This window comes from Leptinotarsa decemlineata, unplaced genomic scaffold (genome assembly GCF_025532065.1).
Source record: "Leptinotarsa decemlineata unplaced genomic scaffold, Ldec_3_MD MMD2_P_RNA_scaffold_5, whole genome shotgun sequence".
Lineage (NCBI taxonomy): Eukaryota > Metazoa > Arthropoda > Insecta > Coleoptera > Chrysomelidae > Leptinotarsa > Leptinotarsa decemlineata.
Genome location: NW_027412532.1, coordinates 11,406,148 through 11,420,361, shown reverse-complemented (window position 1 = coordinate 11,420,361; position 14,214 = coordinate 11,406,148). Strand labels below are relative to the sequence as shown.

General features: G+C 35.8%; 1 protein-coding gene across 1 annotated transcript in view; it reads left to right on the top strand.

Moving 5' to 3' along the window:
* The window catches only part of LOC111514635 (facilitated trehalose transporter Tret1), a 36,159-nt gene extending 22,146 nt beyond the window's left edge, over positions 1-14,013 (top strand). The window contains exons 2-4 of the mRNA XM_074169545.1: positions 1,098-1,306; positions 2,060-2,262; positions 12,635-14,013. Of these exons, the coding sequence (XP_074025646.1) occupies positions 1,098-1,306; positions 2,060-2,262; positions 12,635-13,789 (1,567 nt within the window). The 3' untranslated portion in view covers positions 13,790-14,013. The remainder of the gene's footprint in view (positions 1-1,097; positions 1,307-2,059; positions 2,263-12,634) is intronic.
* Positions 14,014-14,214: the final 201 nt, after the last annotated feature.

Genomic DNA, 14,214 nt, shown 5'->3' with positions numbered 1-14,214 from the left:
ACTCTCGGGGGTGGTCTTTGGTTCTGCTTCGTTGGCTACCTATGTTTGTCCCTCTCTCGGAATCTGTGGTCATCCCTATTCAGTGCGTGTTTCTACGTAGTGTATGTTCAGGTTTAGATTCCGGAATAAGTATCTATTCGGTACTTATGTTGGAGCGTTTACGGCGGCCCTTACGCAAGGATTCATAAACGACTGGATCTGTTATCTGTATGTTGCTGCGCACTGGCCCCAGGTAGTGCAGTCATATAGGATTATCGGTAGTATTACGGTCTTTACCATCAGCAGCTTCACTTTCAGTCCCATGTTGCTTCTTCGACCTTTTATTGGTAATAGGTTTTGTCGGGCAGATCTCGCCATTTCTATTCTCTACCGTATGTGAGACCTGAACATTAATCTTTTGTCTAGGTTGACCCCCAAGTATCTAGCTTCGTTGGTCCACGGAATCTCTTGTCCGTTGAAGATGACGTTTCCTTCCGGGTGTACCATCCTCCGGGTGAACAGTATTGCCTGGCTCTTGTCAGGGTTTTGGCCCATTCCTCTAATTTATCTGCCTGTTGCTGCAAGTATCTAGTGACGTGTGCTTGGCTTATTGATCTCGTCAGCAGAGCTGTGTTGTCCGCATAGAGCGCCAACTCGTTAAAGTTGTCTTCAAACTTGAAACATATGCTTTATATATTGTGTACTTCCTGATACAGTGATATTTCTCAAACAACCACCGCCATCTCTAAGACAAGCCGGGTACTTTTGGGATCAATCTCGTACGTTACGAACAGCTTTCAAAGTCAGCTTACAAATTAAGAGGGTAATTATTTAAAAATGAGCGTTGGCAGCGATAGAAATAAGTGAAATAATTATTCAATGAATTTTCAGCATACTGATTTGAAATTTATTTCAAGTAGTTAAACAAAGCTGTTGAATTTTTCAAGTGTACCTCTTATTAGGAATACCCGCAGTCGTAACATTTGTATCAGGAACACGACGTAATAGTATTTGAAACAACCTTAATAGTTTCAGTACAAATGGGATTTTAGATTTCTTCATAAAACGATTTGTAAAAGAATAAAAATAGTTACTGATTTTATTTTTTTATTTTTCAGATCCCCAACCAAAACAACGAATTCACAAGAAATAAAATTATCGGAATGCAGACAAGCACTGCCACAAATATTAGCAGTATGTGTGAAAAATATGCTTCTATTAGTTTTCGGCATGAGTCTGGGATTTCCAACCATCCTTATTCCAGCAGTGTCGGGGAGTGATCCCATTGAAACGATAACAATGGGAGAAAATTCCATATCGTGGATTGGTAAGAAAAAACACCCAACAGACAATTGGTAGATCTATGATACTGTTACGTTTTTCCCCGTGAGTTGACCAATAATTGACTGCACTAAATAATCAAACTCAACTTTATTTCACTTTAATACAACAAACACTTCAACTAAAACTTCAACTATTATTTGAATGTCATCGCTTTACTAGATCGCTTCGTGTATCGCACTGTAGCTTCCACTTGACTGTCTCGTTATCCTCGTCGCTAGCCTTTAAGTATCGTAATCGAATGTTGTAGAAATTTCGCCAAAGTTCCGCCGAAATCGGCAGCATTATTCTCGCTGTTTCTAGGGTGGCGGGGAATCATCGTACACTCGCGCGCTCTTAGCCACGTCACGCCTGATTTATGGCTACAAGCGGCGGCCGCGTTATTTTCTTTCGGTTATGACTTACAACAATACTATTTAAAATAGGTGATAAAGTAGCAGTGGCAAAAAAATTAGGCATATGTAGATTACTCTTGGTGAAGTAGAAGCAACTAGCATCGTTGTTACGCCCAATGATTATTTTATTTCCTGCATTTAGTTTTCCAAAATGAAATTAGCCTCAATAATTGTTTGTTCTTCGGAAAGCGATTTAATTTTTCAATCAATCAATAGTTCAGTGTTCTTTTATACGAAGAAAAAATTGTGATATAACAGTGCTCATTTGAAAATAATTGTATGAAACCTGTTCAATAAAAATCACTTTCAATTGAACAGTGAAATGTAAACAATATCTATTTCAGGTTCTATAAATTTGATCTGTGTTCCACTGGGTTGTCTCATATCAGGATACATCACACATACCATTGGACGAAAAATGACGATGCAAATAGTGAATATTCCTTTTTTGATGGCATGGTTATTGTTCCATTATTCAACTGAAGTTTGGCACATTTTTGTGGCTTCTTGTATGACTGGACTGAGCGGAGGACTTCTAGAAGCCCCTGTAGGTATCCAACAACTAATACAAATTATAGCATGGGAGCCCACGATGCAAAATGGGGATTTACTCGAGCGTCATAGAGACCTATTAGGTTGCAAAGCTTAGATCATAAGAAGAAAAAATTGTTATATAATATATACCTTTGCATCGGTGGGGGAAGCTGCTATAGATTATTAAATATGTAAAAAAAAACTGTTGCATGGACATACTCGAGCGAGTCAGATATTGATACCATCAATGTCCTATGTATTTTTAATAATGTTGTTAGGTTAATCTGATCGTTTGCATGATGCGGATGGTTGTACGTAAGGGTTAGAAATGAAAAAAAAATTAATCGAGCGCGTCAGATTTTCTGAAGGGGTGTTGAGTGCACCAAAAAAAAGCTCTCATTCAATAATCTGTCGATTTCGATCTGACGCAAACTCGCGGCCATTATTATAATGTGCAATAAAAAATCGTCATTTTGAAATACTCAAGCGCGTCAGATTAGGATATATATGGTTCATCTTTATGTTTTAGACGTGCTGTTTCATAATCTGACAATTATCTAGAGGGATTCGCCTAATCTGACAAAAAATATTTTTTAAATTTTTTTTTTTAATCATTGAAATTAATTAATTGAAAAGCTCAGGAAATAGCATGCAACTAAATAAGTGTATGTTTTTTAAGTAGAATACTTGTATTTATAAATAAATAATTAAAAAAAATGCTCCAAAAAATTCAATTTTTTATAGGTAATCAATTGATTAATTGATGAAGAAAATAGAAATGGAGCTTTCTATGTTTTTACCACTTTTATTTGTAACTAACGTTACTGCAGTTACTTATACAATATATAAGTTTGAAAATGTCCTTATAGGACGAAACTGCAGTAACGTTAGTTACAAATAAGAGTGGTAAAAAACGTAGAAAGTTTAATTTCTCTTTTCTACATTATGATTTCCTACCACGTAGTAACGGCTACATCCATCAATTAATTGATTAAATAATCATCATCTTCATCACGAACGAGTCTCTGTGATCAGATGTGATGGCGTCATGGCAACAGAATTCAGAGTGGGGACGGAGTGAGAGAGTAATAGATAGAGAAAAAGTGAAAAAGGAATAGAAACGCGGAGAGGGAAATATAGTTATCACACAGCTGCACGCATTAAACTTTATCGACGAATTTTTGTTATTTCGGCTTGCGGAAATCGTCAAATTATATATTTTTCGATAGCCTTGAATTATTTTCTTCACAATAAAAAAAATTAGCTACGCTCGAGAATGTCGAGATGACTTTTTTTACAACTTTGATGCCCTCCCCTTTCTTTACGTCACTCTCAAATTGTCAGATTACTGGAATATACACTTTTTATCATGTAATTAACTCACCCTACCTTAATCTGCCGCGCTCGAGAATTTCTGATGATCTTTATTTTTTTACTAATCTGATCTTTATCCTTCACGGGCGGCCTTATATATGGGGCTCATATTTGGTGGAGGAACTTAACCGGGTACAAGGTATCCCCCTGTATATTAATCTGCCGCGCTTCAATAAATCCTGAAATCCCCGCTTGGGCTCCCCTATTATTATGTGTATTTTATCAATTGAATTCGATACAGGGTTTGCTTTTTATGGAAAATAACAAAAAAGTTGACAAAAACCAAATTGTTTTTCAAAGTATTCTTCGTTGACACAGTTTTAGATACGACTGAATTTTTTTCAACTAGCTTTCGTACCGCCCTCTCACGAGTAGCGGAAACAAAGATCAACAGGAACAGGCGACCTTCTATCATATGTCGCCCATATTTGGAATAACGCAATTGAGAAACATGGAGAATCAAGAGCTGTTGCGCTTGATATTTCTAAGGCCTTTGACCGTGTGTGGCATGAAAGTTTGCTGACCAAACTTCGATGCTATGGCTTGTTGTGTCATTTTTGTGTATGGTTCTTCAGCTTCCTGAAAGAACATTCCCTGTAAGTGGCCGTCGATGGATACCTCTCGAATACTTTTACAATCAAAGCTGGTGTTTTTCAGGGATCCATACCGTTTTCAAACCTATTTTTATTGTATTTATTGGAAAAAAACAAGAATCCAATATATTGCTTTGCTGACGACAGCACACTTGACTCGTCATTACCTTTAGATTCCAGGACATCGCTACGGAGGCACATCTTTACCGGCAGCAGGAGGTTGCATATCTTAATGAGGATCTAGAAATGATTTAGAATTGGGGTGAAAGCAACTAGGTTCAATTCAATGTCACAAAAACCCTGGAATCGATTTTCTCCACGAAGGTAATTGTCTCCGAACCGGATATGATAATGTCAGGTTAGACAATTCCGATAAGTTTGTTGGGGGTTAACACCAATATGTCTTGGCACAATCATGTCGCTGAACTTGCAAAGGCTGCTTTTCAAAAGCTTGGAACACTGTTCCGAACCAGAAAACTATACACACCTCAGCAACTTTTGATGATTTATAAAGCTCAGATAAGACCTTCTTTGGAGTATTGTTCTCATGTATGGAGCTCTGCCCCCAAACATACCCTGAAGTTGCTGGATTCCATCCAAAAAAGAGCCATCCGCCTAATTGGAGACGCCAACATCACATGCAACCCTGATAGCCTGGATTTGCCTCCATGGAGGTGTTCAAGTGACTTGGCACATTTCATTCCACCAAGAGCGGTACATATCAGAAATACGCGACGAACTGTGGCTGCTCATCGTTTCAAGGTTCAAATCAGTAAACCTCGAACTTTATTGTTTGAGAACTGTTTCATGTGGAAAACTGCGTTTTTGTGGAATAAACTTCCTGAGAACGTTTTTCCAAATGGATTTAATCTGCAGTGATTCAAATCCAATGTGAATCGCTACCTTCGCACAAGCACCGCTCTGAGAGTGTCTTGAGAATTTTTCTGTAGTGCTTGTGTTTTGTCCTTGAAAAAATGTATGCCTACATTTTTTCTGCCATATTGTCACATCAGCTCGTCCATCATGAAGGTGGAATGTTCGGTATTGAACTGGAACATTCTTGAATATCCCAGTTCACAATGAAACCATCAAGGGGGTTATATGTTGTGGTAGCCTTCTATCCTTCGTTCAAGTAAAAACGTTCTAATTTCAACTGTTATCCTTCTAGAAAATTCTTAGAACAGAGCATTCCATAACAGCACAGATAATTCCGGAAGATTCTGGAAAGGACGAAGTACTCGGGTTATTTTCACAGCAGATACTACATTATTGGAATGTATTTTCGGTTATATCTCATAGGTGGTGGGCGTGGCTTAGTTCCTATTGGTTGGATTAAATTACGATACTTGTGTGCAATTGAGAACAGGCAGCCAAATTTAATTTATGTCTATTTCCTCCCTATATAAGTTGGTAGGTATGTAGGTCTAAAGTGAGTGGGTCTATTCGACCCTCCATCGCAACCCACAAGGGTTTATTGTGGGTCACACCTATTCACACTCGGCCAAATAAACCCAGCTTCTTAACGAAGCCGATTAGTTTGTATGGTGAGTGGTCTTTCAGGAAAGATGGTGAGAGTACGGATCTGCCGAACTCTAAGAACCTGATTCGGTCCCCAGCGGGGCAGGCACAAAGTATATACTCTGCTGTTTCATCATTTTCCAGACAAAGGCAACACATACTGTCTTCCGACTGTCCAAGTATCTGTATATGATGATTCAAATGACAGTGACCTGTAAGAAGGCCTGTTAGACATCGTAGTTCATCCCTACTGTAGTCCAACAACTGTTTGGTATCAGTGAATAAACGCCTTGAAGGCCTGGAAGATTCTGTCAGAAGTCCATAAATCTTCTTGCCATCCAGGTGTTCAGTGTTTGTTTGGCAAAGCCCAAAGCGATGCCAATGACAGGTTCTGGTCCGATGAGGCCGCTTGCAGCACCCTCCTTTGTAAGAGAGTCAGCAGCTTCATTGCCTTCCAGGCCAGTATAGAACAATTCAGAACATTCGGGAGTATTCCAGAGCGTTCCGCATTTAAATTAAAAAGGAGGATATTTTACGTGAGATTAGTTTTTTGTGTGAAAAAGTTTTTTGCCTTTCTACCACTCCATCATTGAAAACAATTTGGGGAATTCACAGAGGTATTCTGGAATACCGGAAAAATCTGGAATAGTCAGGAACATTTAGGAACATCCCAGGTTATTGTGACACATTCCAATATGTGGAATGTTCTGGAACGTTATAGACAATTCAAAACCTTTTTTGTATAGGTGAAACTATTCATTTTCAGGGGTATATGAAGCAGGAGAACTGCGTTTATGTGGAATAAACTTCCTGAGAACGTTTTTCAAAATAGATTTAATCTCCAGCGATTCAAATCCGATGTGAATCACTACTTTCGCATAGGCACCGCTCAACTTGAAAAAATTATGTGTTAAAAATTTATTAAAAACATTTATATTTAGCTTCATAATAAAGTTAAAGTCAAAATGAGACAGTTTGGGACACATAGAGAAATGTGTCCAGTTTTAACAACTAATTTTTCGGGAAATTTATCATGTCTATGTCCGATAAACAAAGTGATTTTAAATCAGTTACCTTGAAATTTTCAGGAATATATTTTACAACAACTTTTAACATTTAACAATATAAGTATGTACCTAATAAACGTCAGATGAAACCTATAGATGTTTGTCCTATAATAACATTTTCAATTAGTATTAATTTGAAAATATCCTTATAGGAAGAAACTGCATTAATGTTAGTTACAAATAAAAGTGGTAAAATATATAGAAAGTTTTATTTATCATCTTCATGATGATCTCCTTGAAGATTCCCACATTTTTTTATATCAAGATGGAGAAGTAGAAAACCAAAAACCTTTCTTTTCCAAAAATTCACCTCTCCTAAAAATATACCCCTTTCAATTCGAACGAGATTTCTTTGGCTGAGATTGAATCAAATAAGCGAATGAATGTCATTACGTACTGTCATCGATGACATAAGTAGTACTGGTACTGAAGAGCTGATGAGGCAAGTGTCTTACGGCGAAACATCACCAGTAAAGATGACAGTGTTCCATGTAAGTGAAATTTTACCTCTTTCATTTGCTATATTGTGTAAGAATTCTGTGAATGATATCTGATTCAATCCCATTACGAATGTTAGGAATACAAACTGAATAAAGAAAAGTTTTTTGTATAATTTAGTGTTCATATAAAAGTATTTGTTTCGAAAGTTTTTTTGTAATTCAATGTTTATATAAAAGTAGCTGTTTCGAGAGTTTCAGTTTGTGTCTGAAAGTTCTTTTTAGTTACTTTTTTAAATTGATTGCTTGCTCCCTTTCTTTTTTTTGAAGATTCCCACATTTTTTGTATCAAGATGGAGAATTACAAAGCCGAAACCTTTCTTTCCCAAAAACTTCCTATGTTTTTATACCACTTGTATTTGTAACTGAACTTACTGCAGCTTCGTTCTACAATGATATTTTCAAACGAATACAATAAACTTTGTTTCTTATTATGCTCGTTTGAAAATGTCCTAATAGAATGGAACTGCAGTAACGTTAGTTACAAATACAAGTGGTATAAACACATAGGAAGTTTTATTTATCATGTTTCGAATATAAAATTGGTGATGCTCATTAATGAACGTTCACATTGAAGAACACATAAAATAAAACAACATGTACATATTGAGAAAAATAATGTTTTTAGATTATGTAACATAATTTCAGTTCTTCAAAACACGTTACCTTTATTTCATTTACATCGCCTAAAAATAAATTATGTACACTTCCAAACTGCATTCGTTACAAACCATCAACGTAACATGCCAGCGTTTCAAAATGGTCCGCACAACATACTAAGCCTGACATTTCTATGTAAATTACCACTTTCATTTATATAGAAACTGCTGTACCAGGCAAGTGGGTAACACAGGTCTGCAAAAAAAACTTTAAAAAAAATTGTTTTGATTTCGTTAACTGATCTTTATGTAGTTTTTTGCGCGAATTTCAAAAATGACATTTGTTTTTATCTATCACGTAAGGTTTGCCTACAAAATAAGGATGATATAATTGAAAAAGTACAAGAAAACGAGGAATTGTGGATTTATTTTTATTATTTCAACATGAAGTAAATGCAAAATGGTACTCGTTCTTGTGTTCTTGTGAATTTTTCCTTTTTAACATCCAATAGTAGTCTGCCAGCATGTTAGCATTCCACCGACCGTGGTATCTGCGTTCCATTTCTTTTATATCTTGATGGAACCGGTCTCCTTGTTCCTCACTTACAGCCCCTATATTTTCGGGAAAGTACCTAGTCGAGATGTGAGTGAAGGAAATGGACTTTGACACTCATGTTGAAGCCCAACATTTTGTAGTTTTGTATCAATTCAGCAACCAAAATTTTGTAGTTTGGGTCTTTTTTGTTTCCAAGAATGCCTGTTATAACAAGTTTTAATGAATTCCAGGCATTTTGTTTCTTTCATTTCCATTTTAGTGACAAAGCTTTCATCTTTTAAAAGTTTTTTTTATGTCAGGCCCGATGAAGACTCCTTCTTTTAGTTTTGCATTCAATTGAAACCTTGCACTGAACAAGAACAAAAATAACATTCATCACTGTGATTTAGGCTCTCTTTGAGATATACACTCACATTGTGTAGTAACTTGTTCATCATAAAAGCGCCATAATTCAGACTAAATTTACCGCTTATATAGGCTATATAATACAGAAAAATCGAACCCATACCGAACCTAAAAACCCATTTAATAAAAAAATTTCAGGGGAAATTTGTGACTTATCTATTTTTTCCGTAATCTGTACACAGAATACTGTTAAAATCACTAGTTAAATATCCTACAATTTTTTCATCGCAGACCTGTGTAATCTTTGCAATCTCAAGAGCCAGAAATTATTTGCATCAATACATCTATTACGAAAAGTATTCAGTATTAGGTAAATAACCACCAAAAAAGACCGAATACCCATGGGTGATTAACAAATACTTTGTCAATCAATTTCTCTATCTCGTAATTATTAGTAACCTTGCAAATTATTCCAACAGATAATTCTTTAAATTTCTTTGGCAATTAGGAAAATTTGAGGATTTTCGTTAAATGTTTTTATAATAGGTATATAGTATTTGTAATGACCGAGATAAAAATGTTATTACTATTTCTATGCATTGTAATGAAAAGTATTGTCTCGCAGTATACAGAGTGTCTGCTCGTTCGATGTCTATAGAAATCTTGAAAACTGTTGTTGGCGTCACATAGGATTATCTGTTTCACATGTACACGTATGTGAAGTTAATATATAGGTGGCTTAATGACAGAATGGTGAAAACTCAAAAATAGCCATTTGATACAATGTAGGAAATACTGTAAAAGCGGTAAGACGTTATCATGATCATGATTAGAATGCAATATTTGAAGAACTTGTTAATTTCTCAAACAGTCAGATAATTTAATCACGAATTGGTGAATGTTATACACTGCACATTGAATTTTATGAAATTTCAATACATCTCATTGTCAGGCTACCTAAAATAAATAAGTAATTCATGAAATTTTGTATGTAACTCTTTTGACTGATTTTTTTGTCAACGATTTTTTCTGATACTACAAAATTACCTTAGAACTAGGCCATTTTCGCATGCATCTCCAAGATTACAAAATTGTAATGCGTTCCGTTAAGTAGGCACTGCTTATGAAATTTTTGACATCAAAAAAGATTCTGGCAGTTTTTTTTTAGAGTTTATAAATCACTAGGTACATATGTATTACAAAATAAATTCGTCCCGCTGCGATGACGATATATTAAAAATAGCTTAAGTAATATACCTATTCATTTCAATGTTTGAAAAATGGTCACATACGAGGCCAACCCTGTAAATTTTGCGACTGAGAGTTTTTCAAACTAATCTCCATGATAATTAATATACTTTTGCGTTCGTTCAAACCACTTATTATAGCATGAATGTCACTCAAAAAATGGTACCCCCAACATTCATTTGTCTAAATGTAAATTTAAATAATATTGGTGTTCTCCAAGGTAGTATAACTGGCCCAATTTTATTTGTTCTCTTCATAAATTATATTTTGGAAATATTACAGCATCCTCTTGATATGTCCCGCGGCATCAGTAAATATGTAGACTACCAAAGATATTTCCAAAACTAATCAACCTACTGTGGTCAATTTCATTTTTTTAAGTTATAGTTCAAAAATCTGAGTATTGAATTAATTTAAGTAAATCATAAGTTTAATATTAATGCCAGGTTTACCTACTTTGATTAAATTTTCATTGCAACAAAAAATGTTTTTGTACAACTGTCATTGAAAGTAACATTTTCAATGGTTTTTAAAAGTATTAAAAGATGATGTAGCGTGTTGAAAGTATTTTTAACATGATTTATTTCGACCAAATAGCAATAAACAAAACATAATTATTCAATTTTCAAGGAAGTTTTGTTATGAACAATAGATATAGATACAATTAAATTCTTTTACAAATGTTTTTATATATATTAATTACATTATTGTTATCATTATTATTTATGAACATTAATATGAAAAATACAATTAGAACAACTGCTGATATTAATACCTTGCGATGTTGAAGAGCCTTGTAATATATTTGAACTGAGTTGAAAATTTCATGGGCATTAACAAGAGGACGATACAGTAACGAGGGAGCTAGCTGTTGGGATTAGATTGATGGATGTAACCCTCAGCTACTGTTGTAGACTTCCATCCTCCGTGCTTATTAATATCGGTTATATTTGCTCCTGATACTGCTAGCGAAGACGCAGAAGACCTTCTGAAACAATTACCTGCATATTCCTTTAGTCCCGGGAGGTTTAGAAACTCAGCAATGGTAGAGTTCATTTTCCTTAACGTGTTTATAACAGGGTTGGCGTGTTTATTAAAATAGTCAATGTTTTTCCAACAATGCAAAAAGAACGACCTATTTTCGTTTTTGTATTTGAAATTTGAACAACCAATGATTTATTCATTAATTTAATGTATTTTATTGATAAATGGCACAGCTCTTCACGCCGGCAGGCTCTATATATTCCGAAAAGAGTAGCAACTTTTATCATCAAATATTTGTCATCTAACGCCTCATTTATAAACCTCTAGGTTTGTTTAAACGTAAGAGTTTTTTTATTTTTTGGACCTATAACTTTCATTTTTCCGCTTTAAGAATGTTAGAGTCAAATAAGTTAGTCTTAGTCAAATTTATCCCAAAGTTGTATTGTAAGTAGCATAATCTTATCCATAATGTTTAAGATTTCATCTATTTGTACATTAATATTTTATTCTTATAGAACATGTAATATTTGTCTAAGGTTTTATCTATTTTTCTTAATTTTTGTTTGTCTAGTATTTAATCGGCCTATTTTACCTCAAGCCGAAATATAATTTGCTTAACTATAACACCAAATTCACAAATTCAATAAAATGTTTTGTAGTTTCTACTCCATGAAGGCCATACTTACTTTTATACAAATATTTTCATGTACTTACATATTCTTATACGTTGTGTATACATTGTGAATAAAGTTTTTTTTCCACCGTAGTGTGCGCTGGTCAGGCCCTATCCCCGAAGCCCCGATACATTCGGGAGGGCGCGCCAGCATAATCAACCAATGACCACTCCCCACACCGTGGGGTAAGTGATCATTGGGTCCGAGAATCATGTGCCCTGAGCAAACGAAGTGAGCCAAGAATGACAGCCTTCTGCATCTGTGCGGCTAAGATTTCTGCCTTAGTGCGGCAGGCCGGTATGATTTTGAGATTCGAGAGTAGAGAAGACATCATTCCATCAAGGACTCCAACAATCAGAACGACCATCTTGACAGAGTGATCTGGATAGAGTCTGCGGAGTTCGAAGAGAAAATCTCGATATTTTATCCGTTTTTCCTCCTCTTTTCTGACGATATTCATCCCGCCAGTAGCTGAAAACTCCACCCTAATATCGTCTTGGTCTGGTGGTCGAGAAGGACTACATCAGGCTTATTAGCTTGTATGAGTCTGAGGGTGGGGAACGAATAGTTCCAAAAAATTCGGCACTTCTCGTTCCCCACAACGGATTCAATATCCCCCGGAGCATAGGGCGTATTATATTATTATTATTATTACCTTGAAATATTTGCTTGTATTAACACCATTTGAAACGAGCGCACTCGACTTTATCATTGAAAACTTGCTCCACAAAGGTGACGAGTTCTAAATTTTTGATTTATCTTCTAGATAGACTGGGAAGACGGTTTCGCTGATATTTCCTTCGACGTTTCTAAGTCGTGAAATTGCTTAACTGGCTACGTTCGTTTCGCTTTTTCAGTCACAAAATAAAACCTTACTTTTAACACTCATATTAGCTATTATTATTATAGCTTCTGTTTGTTCATTTTCAGGTTCTCACATACGTCGCAGAGATAACCCAACCTCACTTACGTGGAATGCTCTCTACGACAAGCACGATGTCTGTTGTGATAGGAATCTTAAGCCAGTTCATTCTGGGTACATTCTTTTCATGGAGAACGGTAACATTCATAAACTGCGCTATCCCAATTATATCTTTCACCTCGCTCATTTTCATACCTGAAACGCCCGTTTGGCTCATTACAAAAAACAGATACGATGAAGCTAAAAGGAGTATAGCATGGCTAAGGGGATGGACAACCATTGACAATATCGAAAATGAGTTCCAAGAGCTCTACAAGCACAACATGAAGACAAAGGAGAATGTCTGCACAAAAAACAGTCTTGCGAAAAAACTTCAAACTGTGAAACTTTTCGCGAAACGCAACTTTATTCGGCCTTACTTGTTGATAATGCTGGGCTTCTTTCTAGGACACTTCAATGGAAATACCCCATTCCAGGCCTATGCAATCAAAATATTCAAAGCAATGAAAGCTCCACTAAGCGAGTATTACTCAACAGTGCTGATGGGACTGGTGCAACTTCTAGGGTGTATACTAAGCGTCACACTAATCAGTTTCCTTGGGAAGAGGGTTATTAACTTCATTTCTCTATTCGCATCAGGGATCTGCTTCTTGATAATTGGAACCTACGCACATTTAAACAATATTAATTATATGACGGAGCCTGTAGTAGTCAATGCGACTACTAACGAATATCCACATCGATGGATATCAGTCACGTTCCTTGTTGGTTCCGCTTTCTTCACTTACCTCGGTATAAAAATCCTACCCTGGATCCTCATCGGAGAGCTTTTCAGCAATGAAATTAGAGCTACCGCTTCCGGTTTGTCCGCAGGAATGGGTTATGTCATTGGTTTCCTCGCCAACAAACTATTCCAAGATATGGTAGCCACTTTCTCGTTACCAGGAGTGTTTTGGTTTTACGGTTGTGTTGGTATTGTGGGAACCGTTGTATTACATTTTGTTTTGCCAGAAACAGAGGGAAAGTCTCTATTTGAGATTACCGAACATTTTGACGGGGGAACTAAGCTGAGAAAGAGTGTGAGAAGGAAAAGGACGTTTGAGGGTAATGTTAACAAAGCTTTCGAATCTAATGAGAATGGAAAAGTAGAGAGCAATCTATAGCAAGAAGAGGAAAACGTAAGCCAATACTCATAATTTATACCTGAAAATCTCATGTGATATTGATTAATTTTCGAGAAGTTTCGGCAAGACAGAAATCAATAAATATCATATTTTTCGATTTGTATTATTCTGTCCGATGTCTATCAATCTTAGTATATTGACTGATTTTGAAAATTGTAAATTGTTTCGTTACATGGTGAAGTGAATATATTTTATGAATTTTTCGTTTTCTTTCCACATTTCCCTTCATAACTAGAAAACTATAGAAAATACTTTATAGTTGAAAAAATCAATGGATATTGAAAATAAAAATATTCGCCAAGTCTCAGTAAGTGTATGATATCCTATGCTGCTGACTCCCTTGCAAAGGAGGATGTTGCAAGCGCCTCCATCAGACCAAAACCTGTCATTGGCATCACTTTAGG